The sequence below is a fragment of the Heloderma suspectum genome, chromosome 4, assembly GCF_057233095.1.
Source record: "Heloderma suspectum isolate Gila_16-S chromosome 4, 16-S_ref, whole genome shotgun sequence".
NCBI classification, from domain to species: domain Eukaryota; kingdom Metazoa; phylum Chordata; class Lepidosauria; order Squamata; family Helodermatidae; genus Heloderma; species Heloderma suspectum.
Window position 1 is genome coordinate 38,483,744 of NC_139461.1, and position 22,731 is coordinate 38,506,474.

The window sequence follows — 22,731 nt, forward strand, 5'->3', positions numbered from 1 at the left end:
ACGTGACCGGCGACGGTGCGCGCTGGGGGTCATTTAAAAAAAAATCCTCCTGGGTTTCTCTCTCCTCCATGAATCCTGCTACCGCCGCTCCGGCCGCCCAGAGGCCGGCATGTGCTCTGGCGGGGTCCGCGTCTTCTGCTGCCACTAGCACTCCTTCGGCCCCACCAGCGCGGCCCCTCTTCAGGCATGTGCGCTACGAGAACCTGGTGGCCGGGCTGAGCGGCGGCGTCATCTCCACGCTGGTGCTGCACCCGCTCGACCTGGTGAAGATCCGCTTCGCAGGTGAGGCGCCCCCCTCCGTCACCTGCCCTCCCTCACGGCGGTGATGATGTCATCGGCCGGCCCCACGGCCGCGACCCCCTCCCCCACCTCCGTTTCGCCCTCGCGGCACGCGCCCTGCTCCGCCTTCCCGGTAGCCTCTTCGCGGGCGGGTGGCTTACTTCGCAGTGTTATTTATATGTGTTGCATTTCTTCCCGCCTTTCTTCCAAGGAATTCAAGGTGGTGTATATAGTCTCTCCCGCCTCCCCTTGTAATCCTCATAGCAACCCTGTGAGGCAAGTTCAGCTGAAAGGGTAGTGATGGCCCAAGGTCAGGGCTGAGTGAGGATTTGAACCCGGGCCTCTCGTCTGAGGCTAACTGCTGAACTACGCTGGTGTACAGTAAATACGCGCATAGTCTTGCTGTAGTAGCCTGACTTTATGTAGGGTTGCGTGCTATTGAGTGCATTAATTTCAGTGGACTTAAGCATGATTTTACACTTGGGAGCGACATATGCGTAAATTAAATTTGGAGGTAGAGGTGATGGGCATAGAGAGCGTCTTGTGGTGATGGGTGTATGAATTGTGGTCGCTCAAAGCTTGTTTTGCAGTGTAGTAGTATGCAAACGTCAGCCGGACAGCTCTATGTTGAATAAAGAACTGGGAAACAAACCAGCTTCAGTTTCACTGCATACAATCTAACCATAAAAGTTGATTCAGACAACCAGATGTGCAGCAACTTACAGTCAGGCGTGTGCTAGAGAATCTTGCTCAACATGCTTTTGTTAAGCCTGGCTTTTCAAAGTTTAGGTGCCATGGGATGGGTGGATCCCTTTAGGTAAAGCAATTTCATGTGGACTTCACTGTGCCATGATGCAAGAGTTACTGTATGACAGGAAATGGAATTTGCCCGGATTGTGAGTTTACATAGTCATGGATATAAGTTGCAGAAGTCGCATTCTAGGCTTAAACAACAAAGAGTCTTATGGTACCTTAAAGACTAACAAGTGTATTCTGGCATAGGCTTTCAAGTATTGTGTCCACAAGACTCTGTTATTGTTGCTGCAACAGACTAGCATGCCTATCTAGCTGTAATGCTTCAGTATAGAACTGAAATAAAGAAATATCTCTTTTGAAATTCTAGACTTAGTTATTTCCCAAATCAGGGTCCATTGTTAAGTGCTTGTCTGAAGATATCAGAAAATGGATCATGGTAGCAGTTACGTATGTTGACCATGCAGTCCTATACACATTTATCCTCAGAAAGTATCATGATAGAGAACCACCCTAACCTCCATAAGATCCACTTGGATGGATTTACACTATCATTTCTGACAGGAAAACATCACCATGGGGTGAAGCTTCCTTCTGCTGAAGCCCTATTTTGGAAGATACAATATTAACCACACTTTAAGGGCAGTATCCAACGGGGCACTTATGCCCCTGCGGATCCCTTCCACAAGCGGTGGGTGTGACTTATTCCATTGAGCAAGCAGGACCCACCGGTTATGCAATGGAGATCTAGCACTTCCTAGAGGAAGCCCCAAAATAAGTGGAAGTGCTTGTTTCTGGATGGAAACAGGTTGGTGGAGCTCCCTTATGTGAGCTCTGCTGGCCTGCCCCTTTCGAGAAACAAGCATTTCCACTGGTTTCAGGTTGCCCCTGGAAGCACTATGGAATGGGCAGGACACAAAGGAATCAGTGGGGACATTAGTGCCCTGTTGGATACTACCCTATGAAACAATGGCCCTATGCAGACCTCACACTAAGCCATCATGTTTAGGTGGTTTTTGCTAACCACAATGGCTTAGCATGTCGGGGTGGGGGGAGAAAACCACGTTCTTCATGGTTAGCAATCACCCCAGTTAACCACCCCCCTGCCACTGGGTTAAGAGGCCTTCAGGTGGCTTACCATGTTGTTCTGCGGGCTCCCTGGTGGTTAAAATGGGTTCTGGAAGACTTCCATGTTGCGACCATAGAGTCTGCTGTCTAGAACATCCGCCATTGGTGGTGATGCTCCAGCTGCCGGGGACTTTCTTTATGGTCGCGTGGCTATTTTGGATGCCACAATGGCCGCTGGGAGCCCATTAGCGCTGCAGGGAACGATGGGATGCGCGCTAACCATGCCGGAATGATCACCAGGTAGCTACAGAGGGTATGGTTAGCAGAGCACTGCATGGTTCTGCAATTGTTTGGCGGGCCCACGTATTTTGGTTTTGCTCCGCCTCCCTGCCCCAGTTACCCTAACCACCCTCTCCTCAAGCGCGTCTGAACAGGGCCAACGTTTTCCACAGTGATACTTAGAATTGATTATATTGATTACAAAGCTTTACCACAAGAAAGTGACTGTGAGATGACATTTCCTTTTCTAAAAGTAACATGAATGCCCTTCCCATTACATATTGCATACACACAGAAATATCAGCCTGGTGAAAAAAGATATTTAAAAGGTGATACAAAAACATTAAATCACTTAGGATTGAAAGCTACTTGAAAATAGCAGCTTTGGTAGTTGCTTACATAGTTCTAGTAAGTTGTGTTTCTGTGGATTGATTTTCTGTTGCACTCTTACAGAGTGATTGTAATCCCCACTGCTGCCAGAGAGGAGCTCCATTGATGGGATGGCACAGCTGCTCTAGAAATCTCCAGTATGCCTGCGGAAAGCTCCATGGGCTTAGATCTATTGTTGGAGATGTTGTTGTTGTTGTTCAGTCGTTCAGTCGTGTCCGACTCTTCGTGACTCCATGGACCATAGCACGCCAGGCCTTCCTGTCCTGCGCTCTCTCCCGGAGCGTGCTCAAGTTCATATTCATTGCATCGGTGATGCTATCTAGCCATCTCATCCTCTGTCGTCCCCTTCTCCTTTTACCTTCAATCTTTCCCAGCATCAGGGTCTTTTCCAGAGAGTTTTCTCTTCGCAATGGAGATGTTGGAGATGTGCCCCCTGGCAAAGTGGCCCAAATAGGGCATTCCAGGAGTGGGGTGGGGTTGGCCTTTTATCTACTGAATTCAAAGCCCCCTCACCCCTCCGACGTGGCCCTGGATTGGGCTCAGGAACTATGGCAGACTGAAGCTGATGTAGTAAGTTTCTCTCCCATTGATTTCAGTGGGAGAGAAAAATGTTAAGGAAATTACTGCTGGGGAGAAAGCCACTGTCCCCAGAACCTGCCCTGTTTGCAGTGAGCCAGCAGGGCTTTGGTTATAATGGGTTATCTGCCATTTAACTCCCCCCATCCCCCTTGGGATTGCTGTGTTGGTCTTGAACATATGAAGCTGCCATATACTGAGTTAGACCACTGGTCGATTTAGTCCAGTAAATCTACTTTGACTGGCAGTACCTCTCAAAGATGTCAGGCAGTGGTGTTTTTCAGCCTGCTTTTTGAGATCTCCTCTTTTAAATTCAGAGGCCAGGGATTGACCTTTAACTTTTCTACATGCAAGACATGTACTTTTCCACTGAGCTGTCCTGAGCTATCATGTACTGGGCTTGTTACCTTAGTTCTTTCTGCATCTTCTATAATAATGTGCCACACATCTGCAAGTTTGTCTGTCTTTTCCTCCTGAATCATAGAATAGTAGGGTTGGAAGGGGCCTACAATCACTTTATTGGTGTGAGTGGGAGAGGTGCCAAAAAAGTTGGGAGAAAGGAGGAGAATTGTGCACTTCTGCACACCATGGATTGGTTTAAATCAAGATTTAAATCACCAAGAGAAAACCATGATTGAAATCATTGATTTAAATCAAGTTTTCCTCTGATAGTTCTTCACATTTCCTAAGCAGTGGTGCAAATCTGATCAGTCAAACACGTTAATTTACCATTCAGTTCAGCAGTGATGGGGAACGTCCTCCCTGCAAGCCAGATTTGGTCTGTGGAGGTTCCCAATCCAGTCTGCCGTGGAACATCTGCTGACCTTGCCCCCCTGACATCATCCCTTCCCACTTATACATTTCTCTGTGCAGAGAGGAGGGCACAGGTCAGAGAGAACAGAGATAAAAGGACTTGAAGAACACTGGGAGGAACTAATAGGGGACTATTACTGCTTTCATCTACTTTTGAAAGCCATCTGTGCATTTTGTGACATTGGTAACCATCACAGTAATCCCCAACCACCTCTCATACCTATTTGCATGTCTAGCCACTGACATACTTCATACTAGGGAAAGGGGTAAAGAGTGTGTAGCCTGAAAATAAAGGACCAAGAATAAACATGGGCATTCAGAGGTGTGTAACAAACAACACAACTACTCACACTATTTGGTGAGCATTATGCTGGTTGGTTTTTACATTTAGGCTTTATGCAAATACTTCCTTGTTGCATATGATACAATCCAGTGGACCCATGAGTTACTCCCAAATATATCTCTAGGTGGTCTCTCAGTCTCCTTTATTACTTATGAAAGAGTCTTTGTCTCACTGTTTTGTCACATTTTCAGAACAAATATAGTATGCATAACTGTATACAGTTCTCGCTTAGAAACATCTACTTGCAGTATGGTATTTTTATATATTTAAGTTCCTCACTTATTCATTCTAAAATGTGCTTTCTTCAAACTAATCTCCAGTTGTTTTGTATAGTGAATGATGGCTTGAAGCTGAGACCAAAATACAATGGTATCCTGCACTGTTTGACAACTGTCTGGAAACAAGAAGGATTACGTGGCCTGTACCAAGGTGTGACTCCAAATGTGTGGGGGGCAGGTGCCTCTTGGGGCCTCTACTTTTACTTGTAAGTTTAAACTCTTAAAATACTTACCAGTGTTTTATTCAAAATGTCACCCTGTGTAAACAATATTACTTTTTATCTAAATGTTTATATGTCCTGCAGGTGAATAACAAAGCTTGTCACTTGAAAGGTACTTTGTTGTTGTTTATTCGGTCAGTCGCTTCCGACTCTTCATGACTTCATGGTCCAACCCACGCCAGAGCTTCCTGTCGGCTGTTGCCACCCCCAGCTCCCCCAAGGTTGAGTCCGTCACCTCCAGAATATCATCCATCCATCTTGCCCTTGGTCGGCCCCTCTTCCTTTCGCCTTCCACTTTCCCTAGCATCAGCATCTTCTCCAGGGTATCCTGTCTTCTCATTATGTGGCCAAAGTACTTCAGTTTTGCCTTTAATATCCTTCCCTCAAGTGAGCAGTCTGGCTTGATTTCCTGGAGTATGGACTGGTTTGATCTTCTTGCAGTCCAAGGCACTCTCAGAATTTTCCTCCAGCATCACAGTTCAAAAGCATCTATCTTCCTTCACTCAGCCTTCCTTATGGTCCAGCTCTCGCAGCCATAGGTTACTACGGGGAATACCATTGTTTTAACTATGCGGACCTTTGTTGTCAGTGTGATGTCTCTGCTCTTCACTATTTTATCAAGATTTGTCATTGCTCTCCTCCCAAGAAGTAAACATCTTCTGATTTCCTGGCTGCAGTCAGCATCTGCAATAATCTTTGCGCCTAGAAAGACAAAGTCTGTCACTGCCTCCACGTTTTCTTCCTCTATTTGCCAGTTATCAATCAAGTTGGTTGCCATAATCTTGTTTTTTTTTAGGTTTAACTGCAACCCAACTTTTGCACTTTCTTCTTTCACCTTCGTCATGAGGTTCCTCAGCTCCTCCTCGCTTTCAGCCATCAAAGTGGTATCATCCGAGATTGTTAATGTTTCTTCCAGCGATTTTAACTCCAGCCTTGGCTTCATCAAGCCCAGCACGTCACATGATGTGTTCTGCGTACAGGTTGAATAGGTAGGGTGAGAGTATACAACCCTGCCGTACTCCTTTCCCAATCTTAAACCAGTCTGTTGTTCCATGGTCTGTTCTTCCCGTTGCTATTTGATTGTTATACAGATTCCTCAGGAGGCAGACAAGATGACTTGGTATCCCCATACCACCAAGAACTTTGTTATGATCCACACAGTCAAAGGCTTTAGAATAGTCAATAAAACAGAAATCAATGTTTTTCTGAAACTCCCTGGCTTTCTCCATTATCCAGCGGATATTGGCAATTTGGTCTCTAGTTCCTCTGCCTTTTCTAAACCCAGCTTGTACATCTGGCAATTCTCGTTCCATGAACTGCTGGAGTCTACCTTGCAAGATCTTGAGCATGACCTTACTGGCATGTGAAATAAGTGCCACTGTTCGATAGTTTGAACATTCTTTGGTGCTTCCCTTTTTTGGTATGGGGATATAAGTTGATTTTTTCCAGTCTGTTGGCCATTCTTGTGTTTTCCAAATTTGCTGGCATATGGCATGCATCACCTTGACAGCATCATCTTGCAAGATTTTAAACAGTTCAGCTGGGATACCGTCATCTCTTGCTGCCTTGTTATTAGCAATGCTTCTTAAGGCCCATTCAACCTCTTCAGGATGTCTGGCTCTAGCTCGCTGACCACACCGTCAAATCTATCCCCAGTATTATTATCCTTCCTATACAGATCTTCCGTATATTGTTGCCACCTTTTCTTGATCTCTTCTGCTTCTGTTAGGTCCTTGCCATTTTTGTTTTTGATCATACCCATTTTTGCCTGGAATTTACCTCCGATGTTTCTAATTTTCTGGAAGAGGTCTCTTGTCCTTCCTATTCTATTATCTTCTTCCGCTTCCGCGTATTGCTTGTTTAAAAATAATTCCTTATCTCTTCTGGCTAACCTCTGGAATTTTGCATTTAATTGGGCATATCTCCCCCTATCACTGTTGCCTTTTGCTTTCCTTCTTTCTTGGGCTGCTTCCAGTGTCTCAGCCATCTTGTCTTCTTGGTTTTCTTTTTCTTTGGGGCGTTTTTTCTTGCCGCCTCCTGAACAATGTTGCGAACTTCTGTCCATAGTTCTTCTGGGACCCTATCTACTAAATGTAGTCCCTTAAATCTATTCTTCACCTCCACTGCATATTCATTAGGAATATTAGTGAGCTCATATCTAACTGATCTGTGGGTCTTTCCTATTCTCTTTAGTCTGATTCTAAATTGTGCAATAAGAAGTTCGTGATCTGAACTACAATCAGCTCCAGGTCTTGTTTTTACCAACTGCATAGATGTCCGCCACCTTTGGCTACAAAGGATGTAGTCAGTCTGATTTCGGTGTCGACCGTCTGGTGAAGTCCATGTATAAAGTCGTCTCTTAGGTTGTTGGAAGAGAGTGTTTGTTATGCACAGTGAGTTGTCTTGGCAAAATTCTATCAGCCTATGTCGTGCTTCATTTTGTTCTCCCAGACCATGCTTGCCTGTAATTCCAGGTGTCGTTTGACTACCCACCTTAGCATTCCAGTCTCCTGTAATGAAAATAACATCTTTTTTTGGCGTACTATCCAGTAGATCCTGCAGATCCTCATAGAACTGATCTGCTTCTGCTTCTTCAGCATCTGTGGTTGGGGCGTATATTTGGATCACTGTGCTGTTAAATGGCTTACCCTGAATTCGAATTGAGATCATTCTGTCATTTTTTGCATTGTATCCAAGCACTGCTTTAGCCACTTCATTATTAGTTATGAAGGCTACTCCATTTCTTCTGTGGTCCTCCTGTCCACAATAGTAGATCTGGTGGTCATTTGATGTGAAGTGGCCCATTCCAGTCCATTTCAGTTCACTGACACCCAAAATGTCTATATTTAATCTTGACATCTCCCCAGTAACCACATCCAATTTGCCCTGGCTCATAGATCTTACATTCCAGGTTCCTATGGTGTGTTGATCTTTAGAACATCGGATTCGTTGTTCACCACCAGCACCATCGCCTGCTAGCCATCCTTTCGGCTTTGAGCTAGCTGCATCATCACATCTGGGGCTAGTTGAACTTATCCTCTGTTCCTCCTCAGTAGCATTTTGACCATCTTCCGACCTGGGAGTCCCAACTTCCGATGGTATACCGACATATCTCTGGTTGTACTGATCCATTTAGTTTTCTTGGCAAGAATACTGGGGTGGGTTGCCGTTTCCTTCCCCAGGGATCGTATTTAGTCTGACCTCTCTGCCATGACCTTCCCGTCTTGGGTCCCTTCACGGTTTAGCTCATGACGTCACTGAGGTGCTCAAGCTCCAGCACCACGACAAGGTAATGATCTCCTTTGCTGAAGATTTATATTACCTGAAAGGTACTAGCTAAATATAAATACCTGTCCATACCTATTATTAATACTGTTGCCCATGATAATGCAGCAAAACTTAAAAGTATTTCATGAGATAAAAGCAAGTGAACTTATTCATGATGTTTTAATCTTTTATGGATTGACTGGCTATAAATTTATCTTTCTGACTTTGGAAGATGCAGCTAAGCTGGCCAATTACACATTTTCCTAGGCTGATCAGAAATAAAACATGCTGTGGGGACAGGGCTTACTCCTTCAAGCAAGTGTCAGGATCTGGCTTCTTCATTGAATGTGGGATCACTAGCCGTATTAGGTCATCTTCTTAGGATTCTCAGTTCAGAGCATAAAGTATTTTGAAATATCACGGTCTATAAAATATTGAGCATAAAATATTTTGAAAAGACCCCTGTCCCAGAGGCTGCAGTTCACTTGAGAGACTTTGAGCTGGAGGAGGCAACACCAGTGTGTTTCCTAATTTAACTGTTTTTTAATATATTTTTATTTATTTTATATAAATGAAATAAACAGTACCAAAATTACCAACAACCTTATCAGTGCTTCAATTTCCCAGCAATACAATATTCTGATGAGGACACCACAGTAACAAAAAGAGAAGAAAAAAGAAAGGGAAAAAAATAAAGGGAAAAAGGAAGAGGAAAGGAAGCGAAGAAAAAAGAAAAAAAAAAACCTTTCCCCCTCGCTCCCCCCTTCCCTCTTCCTCCCCCCTAAAGAATTGAGTTTAAGCTCCAACACCCTCCTGGCCTCCAGTGTCATTCTATTTTAGAAATGAAGACTATATAACCTTAACAATCTTACAATTTAATAAGCAACCTTACATTTCTATATCATATTATCAATCTTATATCAAAGAAAGAGGTCTAGAATTCATTCCCAAAAGCCTACTATTATTAGTAATAATAATAATAAAAATAATATATATAATATTATATAATAATAAAACTTAATATAAACCTTCAACATTCAGTAATATATTTTATACTAGATATATTATCTATTTTAAAATCAAGAAAAAACAAGAAAAAATAAGAAATGAAAGAAAATAAGCAAATATATATATATAACAATTTATCTTCTGAGTTAGCCTGGATCATATAGGCTAAATAGAAACAATTAACAAAGCTTGTTTAAAAGTTCCAGTTCATAGGGTTGTAACAAGATTCTCACGCATTTTTCGCTCAGCCAAGCCTCCGCTATTTCATGATTTTGGAACTTCTTAATTTGACCTTCAGACCCAATGCAAAGAGTAGAAGGATATTTTAAGTAGTATTGTAAGTTCATTTGTTTTGCCAAGTTCTTTGCTTGATTAATTGCCTTCTTTTATCCGCCACCTCTTTGATGTAGTCAGGAAATAACATAACTTTATCTTGTCACCAGGAAAGACTTTGAGCTTCTCTTGCCAAGTGCAGGATATAATTCTTTGTGGAGACTTTTGCAAATTGACCTGTGATGGTGTAATCAGTCCCTTTAGCATTTGGCATATGAAATGCCTGCTCAATATCAAGTAAATAATCAGATGGAATAGGGAGTATCTCATGCAAAAGTTTATCCACAAAAACAAGCAATTTTACATCATTAGGCAAATTTTTAATCCCCAAAATACGTACATTGGATCTCTTCGTGAAAGCCTCCAGTTGAGAAATTCTATCAGAGGTGTTTTTAAAATAGATTTGAGTTGTAGTTTCATTTCCAGCCACACAGTCTTCAAGCTCATTAATTTTCGTCTCCATTTTTTGCCGTGACACATTAATTAAATCTACAGCTCCTTGCAGGGCGGTGATGGAATTTTGGATTAAATCCAGCCTCTTGACCTGCTCTGTAAATTGCGAAGATAAAGTCTTTATCAGCGTAAATAATTCCCCTATATTTTCTGTCTTCGACATTTTGGACACAGAGGATGCGGCGGGAGTGGATGCCAGCTCCTTTCTTCCCCTCGGCGCTGACATATTTCTCTCATACAGATCTTACAGGTCCTCAGATGTTCTCAAATACTGTTAACGTTTCCTAAATCATCCCTCAAAGGTTGTTGATATTTCTTAAAGCATATATTATATGGAACACGCCAGCCCTGTTTTCTCCTATAAAAATAGGAGTCTCAGTACAGCTTTTTGCATTGGTAAAGCTCTGGGGAGATAATCCTGGAATCCGGCCCCCCCCACTATCGCGTGGGAGTTACCTTTCTCCAAGATGTTGTCCAGAACTGTTGCCTTGCCCCCTCTTTCCATTCCAGTGGTGAGATGAAAAGGTTTTTCAGCCTTTTAAAAAGCTGTTTGAGAAAGCTCCCACTGGGCCCCGTGGAAATCTACCAGAGCGACATCAGTCCCAACCGGAAGTCCCTAATTTAACTGTTATTGAATGAAATAAAGTGAACATCTCTTTCATAAGCGTCTTATCCCTTGAGTTAATGGTGAGGGAAACTGGGCATCTGCCATTAACTTCGCCAAGCCCAAGGTCAAGCCTGAAGATTGCATTGAGGTAATCACCTAATTGTCAACTTGTCTGACTTCCGTTGCTCTCCAGTCCTCACTCTGGATTACTGTTCATCAGCCAGTAACCAAAGCTTATTACAGTCAACACTTAGAGGTCATGAAGTTATTGAAATATATAAGCTCAGTGTAATAAAGTACATAGACCACACTGATATTTGATGGTTTTTTATTAGCACTTTTGTCAGGCTACTACAGCTCCAGTAAGAAAATGAGCAGTCCCTTAGTACCAACTAAATACTACTTTAAAGTGGACTTAATATGAACTGCTGTTAAAAAAAAAAAAATAAACAGTGTAATTGCTTACTGACACCTTTTATTTTCTCCCCTGAACTGTTTGTTATTTTCTTCTGACTTGTAGCAATATTGTTGTTGTTCAGTCGTTGTAGTCCAGCTCTCACAGCCATACATTGCTACTGGGAAAACCATAGCTTTGATTAGACGGACCTTTGTTGGCAAGGTGATGTCTCTGCTTCTTACTATGCTGTCTAGGTGTGCCATAGCTTTCCTCCCAAGGAGCAAGTGTCTTTTAATTTCATGGTTACAGTCACCGTCTGCGGTGATCTTGGAGCCCAAGAAAATAAAATCTGTCACTGCTTCCATTTCTTCCCCTTCCATATGCCAGGAAGTGATGGGGCCAGATGCCATGATCTTAGTGTTTTTAATGTTGAGTTTCAAACCAGCTTTTGCACTCTCCTCTTTCACCCTCAACAAGAGGCTCTTTAGATCCTCTTTGCTTTCTGCCATTAGGGTGGTATCGTCTGCATATCGGAGGTTGTTGATAATTCTCCCGGCAATCTTAATTCCGACCTGTGATTCATCCAACCCGGCGTTTCTCATGATGTACTCTGCATATAAGTTAAATAAGCAGGGTGACAATATGCAGCCTTGTCATACTCCTTTCCCAATTTGGAACCAATCGGTTGTTCCATGTGTGGTTCTTACTGTTGCTTCTTGACCCTCGTACAGGTTTCTCAGGAGACAGGTAAGGTGGTCTGGTACTCCCATCTCTTTCAGAATTTGCCAGAGTTTGTTGTGATCCACACAATCAAAGGCTTTAGCGTAGTCAATGAAGCAGAAATAGACGTTTTTCTGGAATTCCCTTGCTTTTTCCATGATCCAGCGAATGTTGGCGATTTGATCTCTGGTTCCTCTGCCTCTTCAAAACCCAGCTTGTACTTCTGGTAGTTCTCAGTTCACATACTGCTGAAGCCTAGCTTGTAGGATTTTGAGCATCACCTTGCTGGCATGTGAAATGAGCGCAGTTGTGCGGTAGTTTGAACACTCTTTTGCATTGCCCTTCTTTGGAACTGGAATGTAAACTGACCTTTTCCAGTCTTGTGGCCACTGTTGAGTGTTCCAAATGTGTTGGCATATTGGGAGCAGCACTTTAACAGCATCATCTTTTAGGATTTTAAATAGCTCAGCTGGAATACTGTCATCTCCGCCAGCTTTGTTGTTAGTAATGCTTCCTAAGGCCCACTTGACTTCACTCTCTAGGATGTCCGGCTCAAGTTCAGTGACCGCACTATCATGGCTATCAGGGACATTCAGATCGTTCCTGTACAGTTCTTCTGTGTATTCTTGCCGCCTCTTCTTAATCTCATCTGCTTCTGTTAGGTCCCTGCCTTCTTTGTCCTTTATCATGCCCGTCTTTGCACAAAACATTCCCTTGAGATCTCCAATTTTCTTGAAAAGATCTCTAGTCTTTCCCATTCTATTGTTTTCCTCGATTTCTTTGCATTGTTCATTTATGAAGGCCTTCTTGACTCTCCTTGCTATTCTCTGGAACTCTGCATTCAGTTGGCTATATCTTCCCCTTTCTCCCTTGCTTTTCACTTCCCTTCTTTCCTCAGCTACTTGTAAAGCCTCATCAGACAGCCACTCTGCTTTCTTGCATTTCTTTTTCTTTGGGATGTATTTCATTGCTGCCTCCTGAACAATGTTATGGACCTCCATCCATAGTTCCTCAGGCACTCTTGTCTGTCGGGTCTAATCCCTTAAATCTATTCCTCACCTCCACTGTATATTCATAAGGGATATGATTGAGGTCATACCTGAATGGTTTAGTGCTTTTCCCTATGTTCTTCAATTTAAGCCGAAATTTTGCAAGAAGCAGCTCATGATCTGAGCCACAGTCAGCTCCAGGTCTTGTTTTTACTGCCTGTATAGAGCTTCTCCATCTTTGGCTGCAAAGGACATAATCAATCTGATTTCGATATTGGCCATCTGGTGATGTCCATGTGTAGAGTCGCCTCTTGTGCTGTTGGAAAAGAGTGTTTGCTATGATCAGCGTGTTCTCTTGGCAAAACTCTGTTAACCTTTTTCCTGCTTCATTTGTACATCAAGGCCATGCTTGCCTGTTATCCCGGTGATTTCTTGACTTCCTACTTTGGCATTCCAATCCTCTATGATGAAGAGGACATCTTTTTTTGGTGTTAATTCTAGAAGGTGTTGTAGGTCTTCATAGAACCAATCAACCTCAGCTTCTTCAGCCTCAGTGGTTGGGGCATAGACTTGAATTACCGTGATGTTGAATGGTTTGCCTTGGATTCGTACAGAGATCATTCTATCGTTTTTGAGATTGTACCCCAGTACTGCTTTTCCCACCCTTTTGTTGACTATGAGTGCTACTCCATTTCTTCTAAGGGATTCTTGCCCACAGTAGTAGATATGATGGTCACCTGAATTAAATTCGCCCATGCTTGTCCATTTTAGTTCACTGATTCCCAAGACGTCGATGTTCAATCTTGCCATCTCATGTTTGACCACCTCCAGCTTACCTTGATTCATTGATCTGACATTCCAGGTTCCTAAACAATATTGTTCTTTACAGCATCGGATTTTCTTTTCACCACCAGACACATCCACAGCTGAGTGTCCTTTTGGCTTTGGCCCAGCCGCTTCACTCTTTCTGGCGCTACTTGGAAATTCCCTCTGCTCTTCCCCAGTAGCATATTGGACACCTTCCGACCTGAGGGGCTCATCTTCCGGCGTCATCTCTTTTAGCCTTGTGATACGTTCCATGGGGTTTTCTTGGCAAGAATACTGGAGTGGGTTGCCATTTCCTTCTCCCGTGGACCACATTTTGTCAGAACTCTCTGACTTGACCTGTCCGTCTTGGGTGGCCCTGCACGGCATAGCTTATGGCTTCACTGAGTTACGCAAGCCCCTTCGCCACAACAAGGCAGTGATCCATGAAGGGGGTGTAGCAATATACAAGAATATAAATAATTACTTTGTGGAGAACAGCTTAATCTTTAAAAGTTTTATATTTCATTGGCTGTGGAAGTGAGAGGCAGCTCACACAACATATCTTTCTCATACCCTCCTCCCTTCTTCAGAGGGTCGGGAGGACCTCCAAGGATTTGGGGCTGTGTTGTAGAAGGCTGCAGTGGGAGGGAGGAATAGCCAGAAATCAGGCATAGGGATCTTCTGAGTTCCCACAGGCACAAATTCCCTCTGACTGATTTTGGATGATTCCACCCTTGCATTGCAGCCCTGTATGCAAACCCTCTGGATAATGTTTTTCAGTGTACAGGGGGCTACAAAGGGCAGGAGGAGGAGAAAAAGATAGGTTGTACAAGCTGTTTTTCCGCTTGTGCAGCCATTGAATAAAAACCAAAGTTGTAAAATATAAAAAGTTAAATGTAATGTTAATTTACTTAAATAAATACTATGATCAGGATCCAAGTAACAATACTCCTAGTTCCATGTATGCATAGGGCTTTGGACTTATTCCCCACCATGCCGTATACCAGCCTTCTCCAACACAGTGCCCTCCGGATGTGTTGAACTAGAACTCCTATTATACCCAGTCAGCATTCCTAACTGCCTTTGAAACTCAAGGAAGTTTTAAAAGCAGTTTGTGTTATGGTGTAGGGTTTGTTTTTCAAAGAAAAAAATGCTGGGTGGTGGAATCCTTCTAGTTGCTTACAAGACCTTGGGCACATCTGGAGTAGCTCTTTGGCCAATATATTTTATATGGATGTATAATTTGTGTGTTCATATATGGAATGTATTTCACATATTTGTAAAACAACTAGGTATCTGGATTTGTTAACCTTATCTCAACATTTCACTCTTCAGCTATAATGCCATCAAAGCATACAAGACAGAGGATAAGCTGGAAAGGCTTGGAGCAACTGAACACCTTGTTTCAGCTGCTGAGGCTGGTAAGGAAAATACAAGCAGAATGAATGTATAATTCTAGCCTGTCCATATGGTATATTTTGCCTTTGTTGATCATGTTGCTGTTGCCTCCAGTTCCAAATGCTCATGTTTAGTTCAGCAAATTTGTTTGTTCATCTCAAAATAAGTGGTAAGCCTTTGTGACCAAATATTCAACTTACTAAACGCCTGAATTCACAATGGAATCACTTGCTTTGAGCAGTAGCTATTTCTGATACAGATATAAATTGTTGCCCATACCATCTAGGCTCAATAGAAAGGTTCCCAAAAGTATATTTTGAATCTTACAGTGCAATTCTGTGCATGTTTGCACAGAAATAAGTCTTGCTGTGTTCAGTGGAGTTTACTCCTTACTAAGTATGTTTAGGATTACAACTTTAGCTAGAATTTACTCTTTGATAAATGTTTGCCAATGCACTATAGATATTGAGTTTTCTGCAATTTGAAACACTTGCAATATTTGTTCTTTGTCATATAAAATTGTTGATCTAAACTATTTAGAACATCCAGTTGGAAATATTGCAACACATTCCTTTTTTAGGCTGGAATCCAAAGAAGTGTGCTTTAATTCCATGTGCGTCAGGAGATATAGCAGCAGTGGGAAACATGTTTTAGGTGAGGGGCTGAATTGTGCCTCACTGGGCCTTCAACAGACCAGATGACAGTGGATGTGGCCATGCCCACTGATGTCACCACGCCACCCATTTTGCCTTTCTCTGTGCTGAGACAAGCACAGAGTTTTGTGCCTCTCAGCATGAAGAAAGGGACTTGGCCGGCATCAACATCGGCTGGTCCTTGGCTTTGCACAGTGCATGTTGTTACTATGGAGGCAGTATGTGAACACATTCATCTGGCGTTGGGAAGAGCAGCCATTCCTCCCAGGGTTGGCAGAGTCCCCATATTTGTGAACCGTGCATCCCTGTTGGGGCAGGGTGTGAAGAGACTCAGCTGATACTGGGTAGAGTGGCTACTCCCAGCACCAGCAAAGTGGCAACCCTGGCTTTGCACAGCATGCATCCCCCACACACATTGGAGTGGCACATGGTACGTGAACGGACTTGGCCGGCACTGGGAATAGCAGCCACTTGTCTATGCACTGGCCAAGTCCCCTGCTGTTCTCTCCCATCTGTGATCAGAGATAACAGCAGGGATTCCCCTGAGCACTGCTCATCCTGCCAGTTATATCGGAGATAACAGCATCCACCTGGAGGAATTCAAGGGGACTCCATGGGCCAGAAGTTCCCCATCCCTGGGCTGTGGACTTGTGTTTCATGAACAGCAAATTCCTATGCCTCGTGGCAATCCACTTCTGAACAAGAGAGGGAAGTCATGTACAAAAGCGGGAGGAGGAAGCAAGTGGTGAATTGTGCCCTTCTGATCTGACTACTGGTACTAACTGCAAGCTTGATGTCAGAAATATATAGGAGGTTTGATCCAGATGTCATGTCTGCTCCTGACAAATGGGCTAGCAGAAGCAGAGCTCCCCACCCCCTCCAACCCCCTGGCAGCCCCTCCAACCCCCTAAAAATGCTACACAGAGGGTCAGGGAGCCCTGTTGAATGGGGTGAGCTGTGGCGCAGGGGAGGAGGGGGAATCCCTGAAAATTGGGCAGAGGCAGTTTCTGTGAGTGGGAGGCAGATCCTGGATCCCATCCAGGGAATCCAAAGGAGGCATTTGACAGAGTGCACTCTGCGCCAGTACACCATATTCTATCTAGTCTTCTCCCATTCTCTTTAGCAGAATTTAACTCCTGTCTGCAGCTCTTGATAGGTGTAGAGGAATAGCCAAATTGGCCAGGAACGTTAAGCAGTGAACTAAAATTTCACTGAAATTAGAATTTTTTCAAATTATGTGTGCGTGTGTGGTGGGAGTGCTGTTGAAATGCTGTCGTTTAGTATTCTACAAACTCTGGCATTGATAGAATTGTCAAATTTCCATCTGATGATAGGAGCGATGACCCTGTGTATAACAAACCCTATCTGGGTAACCAAGACTCGGCTTGTGTTACAATATGAAGCTGGCATTGACTCCTCAAAGCGGCAGTACAAAGGGATGCTTGATGCCCTTATAAAAATATACAAGTATGAAGGTATACGTGGCCTATATAAGGTAAGTTAATTGGAAGTCAGAATACTGGTATTTAGCATGGGTAAAACAGATTAGTAGTTTGACACTGTGCACACTGAATGGTTATTGCATGAGTTTCAATACAATAGCTTTGCCAATAGGCTTCTTCCTCTTCTCACCAGCCATTTCAGGCTTTTCTGTTTTCTTGTCACAGAGCCATACTTGAGATTTTGGAATCCTTTGTGAGGAATCAGTTCTCAGCTGGCTCAGGAATTCCATTTTGGGCCAGCATATCCAAGTCAAGGGATAATTTTGTCCAGTAGTGAATATGATTTCTTCTTCTTGCTGGCAAAGACCATAATTCTGAGACCGATTAATCAGAAATAGTGTTTTCAGTACAGTCAGTGGGTCTGTATGTGATATGATCTTTGTCTGCTTCTGCTGTCAGTCATACACATTCTACTCTGTAAAATAAAATAAAAAAATTATAAAGCTTTGCCACAGAACAGAAATGGGAACAAAAACATTCTGTTAAAATATTGTATTGAAACTTCCTGTAAGGGGCCATTCCCATAGGAATTGGTACACATGAGAATTTTTTAAATGGTGCTTCTCATTTAGGTGTTAATATGGGACAGCCTTCTACTTGAGGAAGCCCCCTCCTAACTAGAATTCTACCTAAAACTTCTGATTTCTAAACCTAATTTGAGCAGATGCCCTCCTTTCTGAATGTTGCATTTTAAACTGTGCACTAACGGTTCTTATGTGATTCTTCTGTAACAAGTGAAGACTGAAAAACTGCAAGAAATAGACTGGGGAGGAAAGGACATACTTGTGAGTAGTCTGAATGCAAAGCAGTTTTTGAGTTCTTGACATTGGGAAGTGATTGAGGTTCTGAAGCTTCTGGTCTGGGGGAGCTGAGAGCCCTACTTTCTGATGAAGTCAGTGCTGTCCCCATTCTGGCCAGGACAAGGTACTTCCTGACCATAGAAGACTGTTCCACTGACATCACGTAACTATGAATTATGGATATTGATGCTTGAAAAACATCTAGTTCTAAGCTTTTCACTGTAGCAAGAGAGCTTGGAAACTGTTGTTTACTTGTTTAGTTATTATATATGTGGCTATTTAAAATTATTGCTTTTTTTCTTCAAGGAAGAACTAAGATATTAACCTGGTTCACAGGTAACGGCAATGCATTGGTTTTTAAACTGATGGGTTGTTGTGCCTAAGCAGGGACAAGCGGGCATGCTGCCTGCAGTGTGCCCGTCACCTCCATTTTTACTGCAAAACCCATAATTGGCTCCTTCTAAGATTGATGTCTGAAACCAGACTAATGGGTTATTTAGGGGCTAAACAGCCGAGCGGTTGACTCGTGGTTTATTGTTGCATTAACCACTGGGTTGTTTAGGGGCTAAACAACCCAGCAGTCTGGGTTCAGATGTCACAGTCCACAGTGTATGAAGGAGCTGATCATGGGTTGTGGGGCAAAAGTGGAATTGGCAGCCATTCTGCAGACAGTGTACCCACTTGTCCCCGCCAACCCAGCGGTTTTTAAATAGATGGGTTGTCATTACATGTGAACAGGCCCACTGAGACGCTTGCCTTAACATCGTAAGAGTTGTTGGTAACGCCAAGAAACGTTTACAGAAGTTTCACAATGCTGTGCATTTTAAGCTAAAGTTTCGAAGTAACAAAGTACATTTATTATATATGCAAAAAGTTACATGAATACATATAAACACAAGGCATACAAACATCACAACATAAAAACCCAATCAAATGTATAATGAAGGAAAGGTCTTGCATAGTTGGAATATTTAAAACATATCTGGCCATAATGTTCATCTGTGGAGACCAAGCTGCATAGCAGGATTCTGTTTAGTTTCCCTTCTGTTAAACGTCAGTTTCGGCCTTTCGGGCCAGTCTCCACGTTCTGACAATACAATAGTTTAACGTATAACTGTAAGGTTGTTTTGTGTGGTAGGCTTGTCAGTTTTCATATTTTCCACTTTAAGCTATCTGAAAAACTTCTCTGTTTAGGGATTTGTGCCTGGCCTGTTTGGAACATCACATGGAGCACTTCAGTTCATGGCTTATGAAGAATTGAAATCAAAATATAATAGACATCGAAACAGACAATCAGATTTCAAATTGGTAAGATAACATGGACAATGGAAGTATCTGGTTATATAAATATAATCACAAGATAGTATTGTACTTCACTTGTATAATTAAGAACAGGTATTGCTTTTATTGTCTCATAAATAGGTTTGAACTCCCAGAATATATAGTTCATATTAGTGACATTTGTTTGTTGTAATGATAAGGAGGGAAAGTGAAATATGAATTAAGTCTGAAGTACAGTTATTTAGTACAGATCTTGGAAGCTAATACTGGCACCATTTGATTTTTAGAACACTTTAGAATATATCACGATGGCAGCATTCTCAAAAATATTTGCAGTTTCAGCAACATACCCCTATCAGGTTGTGAGAGCACGTCTCCAGGATCAGCACAACATATACTCGGGAGTAGTCGATGTCATCCGTAGGACATGGAGGTAGGCCTGGGGAATCTAAATCTGGTGTGAAAGCTCTTCCTTCACTATCATTACTGTGTTCCAGTATTTTTTAAAACTTTAAAGTTTTCTTCCTCGTATGTTACTGCCTCATTAGAAATATTTTATAATGATTTAAGAGCAGTCCAAAACAAGCATGAATGGCTTTGGTACAATAGTAAAGAAACTAAGGCTACAGTCCTATGCACACTTAGCAAGGACTGGAGTAAGCACCACTGAACACCATTTAACAAAGTAGAACTTACTTCTGAATAAACATAGCATTGCACTGTAAAAACAGGAATGGTATTGGTAAGCGCAAACTAGTGACAGGGATTAACACTGTGAAATCTCAATAAAATCTGTAGGGCAACTCATAGGTAGCTTCTCCTTTGGGACTTGGAGATCCCAGATCATCATAACATTTCAGGAGCAATCCTCTGCAGGGGATCGAGACCCAAGTATGTCGTGAAGACCCGTGGACTCACCAGGTATGTTGTCTCCCGGGAGGACGAATTAGAGACGTGACTGAAAGGTTGCCTGCACGCATAAAGCCCACTGACAGGTATCCCTTTCTTCTCATCCATGTGGGAACAAATGATACCGCCAAGCGGAGCTACAAATAAATCACATCAGACTTTGAAGCTTTGGGAAGGAAACTCAAGAACTTTGGGGCCCAGATAGCTTTCTCATCCATCCTTCCAGTAGTTAGAAGAGGGATAGAAAAGGAACCAGAAATACTCCAGGTGAATGACTGGCTATGAAGGTGGTGCCGACGAGAGAGATTTGGATTCTGGGACCACGGCCTGTACTTCCTGGAAGATGGGCTGTTGGCAAGGGACGGGTTGCACCTCACAAAGGATGGGAAGAATGTGTTTGGCCACAGCATGAAGAACTTCATCAGGAGGGCTTTAAACTGAATCCTACAGGGAAGGGAGATGTAATGTTGGGGGTAACAATGGATGTAGGCGCATGCACTGCACTGGAGAGAACAGCTCTGATAGAGCCCAGTAATAGTCTTCAGACACATGTAGGAAGAAAGCCAGACTATGAAGCACATGGTCTTCGATGTCTATATACTAATGCCCAGAGTATGGGAAACAAACAGAACGAACTTGAACTCTTAATACAGGAGGGAAATTATGACTTGGTAGGTATAACTGAGACTTGGTGGGATGACTGTCATGACTGGAATACAGCAATTGAAGGATATAACTTGTTCAAAAACAGGTAGAACAGAAAGGGAGGTGGGGTTGCACTGTATGTGAAAAATACATATCTCTGCACAGAAATACAGGGGGATGAGCTTGGTAGCCCCATTGAGAGCATCTGGATCAAAATAAATGGAGCAAAGAATAAAAGGAACCTGGTGTGAGTCTACTACCGGCCACCCAACCAAGGAGAAGACGAGGATGAAACTTTTAAAAAGCAAATAGCCAATGTTTTAAGGAAGCATGATGTAGTAGTAACGGGGGACTTCAGTTTCCCCGATATTTGTTGGGAGACAAATTCTGCAAAACATGGCCCCTCCAGGAAATTCCTGACTTGTGTGGCGGATAACTTCCTCCTACAGAAAGTGGAGGAAGGAACTAGAGGATCGGCTATCCTTGACTTGATCCTAACCAACAGAGAGGACTTAGTGGATCAAGTAGCAGTTACAGGAACTCTGGGGGAAAGCGACCATGTTGTACTTGAGTTCTTGGTTCTAAGGGAAGCAAAAGCCGAGTGTAGTCAAACGCGTACCCTGGATTTTAGGAAAGCTGGTTTTAATAAACTCAGAACAATGATCAGTAAGGTCCCATGGCAAGCGACGCTAACAAGAAAAGGAGTCCAAGATGGGTGGGAGCTTTTAAAAAAGGAAATTATCAAGGCACAATCACAAACAATTCCAACAAGAAGAAAAGGCAGAAGACAAGAGAAGAAGCCCATGTGGCTTCACAAAAAGCTTAGGGATGACCTGAAAACAAAAAAGGACACATATAGGAAGTGGAAAGAAGGCCAAGTAACAAAGGAAGAGTACAGGCAGGTAGCACAGAATTGCAGGGATGGCGTCAGGAAGGCTAAAGCTGAGAACGAGCGGAGGTTAGCGAGGGATGCTAAAAACAACAAAAAGGCTTTTTTCAGCTACGTGCATAGTAAAAGGCAAAGGAAAGAAATGGTTGTTCAGCTATTAAATAAGGATGGCAAAACGATAACAGATGACAAAGAAAAGGCAGAGGTGGTCAATTCCTACTTTGGCTTTCTTCTCCCAAAAGAGGGTCTGTGAGCCCCCTGGCAAAGGTGAAGTACAGGCTGAAGGGGCAGGATTGCAGCTTGAGATCGATAGGCATACGGTCAAGGAACACCTAATTACTTTGAATGAGTTTAAATCTCCAGGGCCAGATGAACTGCATCCTAGAGTAATAAAAGAACTGGCAGAAGAATTCTCAGAACCGCTGTCTATTCTCTTTGAGAAATCATGGAGGATGAGGGAAGTGCCAGATGACTGGAGGAGGGCTAACGTTGTCCCTATCTTCAAAAAGGGTAAAAAGGAGGAACCTGGGAACTACAGACCAGTCAGTCTGACATCAATCCCTGGGAAAATTCTGGAGCAGATGATAAAGCAATCCATCTGGATGTACCTTGAAAACAGTGCAGTGATTACTCAAAGCCAACATGGATTTGTCAAAAACAAGTCCTGCCAGACAAATCTGATCTCATTTTTTGATCAAGTAACCTCCCTTGTAGACCGTGGGAATGCTGTAGACATCATGTACCTCGACTTCAGCAAAGCTTTCGACAAAGTGCCCCATGATATCCTGATGAGCAAACTAGCTCAAAGTGGGCTAGAACGATCCGGTGGATCCACAGTTGGCTACAGAATCGGACTCAAGAGTGCTTATCAATGGGACCTTCTCAAACTGGGGAGAAGTAACGAGCGGGGTACCGCAGGGCTCAGTCCTGGGCCCAGTGCTCTTCAACATTTTTATTACTGACTTGGAGGAGGAGGTGCAGGGAATGCTGATCAAATTTGCAGATGACACAAAATTGGGCGGGATAGCAAATACTTTGGAAGACAGAAACAAAATTCAAAGTGATCTGTATAG

General features: G+C 43.0%; 1 protein-coding gene across 1 annotated transcript in view; it reads left to right on the forward strand.

Moving 5' to 3' along the window:
- SLC25A32 (solute carrier family 25 member 32) overlaps positions 1-22,731 on the forward strand; it is a 26,373-nt gene continuing 3,642 nt past the window's right edge. The window contains exons 1-6 of the mRNA XM_084848972.1: positions 1-282; positions 4,835-4,985; positions 14,917-15,002; positions 16,967-17,127; positions 19,129-19,242; positions 19,503-19,648. Of these exons, the coding sequence (XP_084705098.1) occupies positions 69-282; positions 4,835-4,985; positions 14,917-15,002; positions 16,967-17,127; positions 19,129-19,242; positions 19,503-19,648 (872 nt within the window). The 5' untranslated portion in view covers positions 1-68. The remainder of the gene's footprint in view (positions 283-4,834; positions 4,986-14,916; positions 15,003-16,966; positions 17,128-19,128; positions 19,243-19,502; positions 19,649-22,731) is intronic.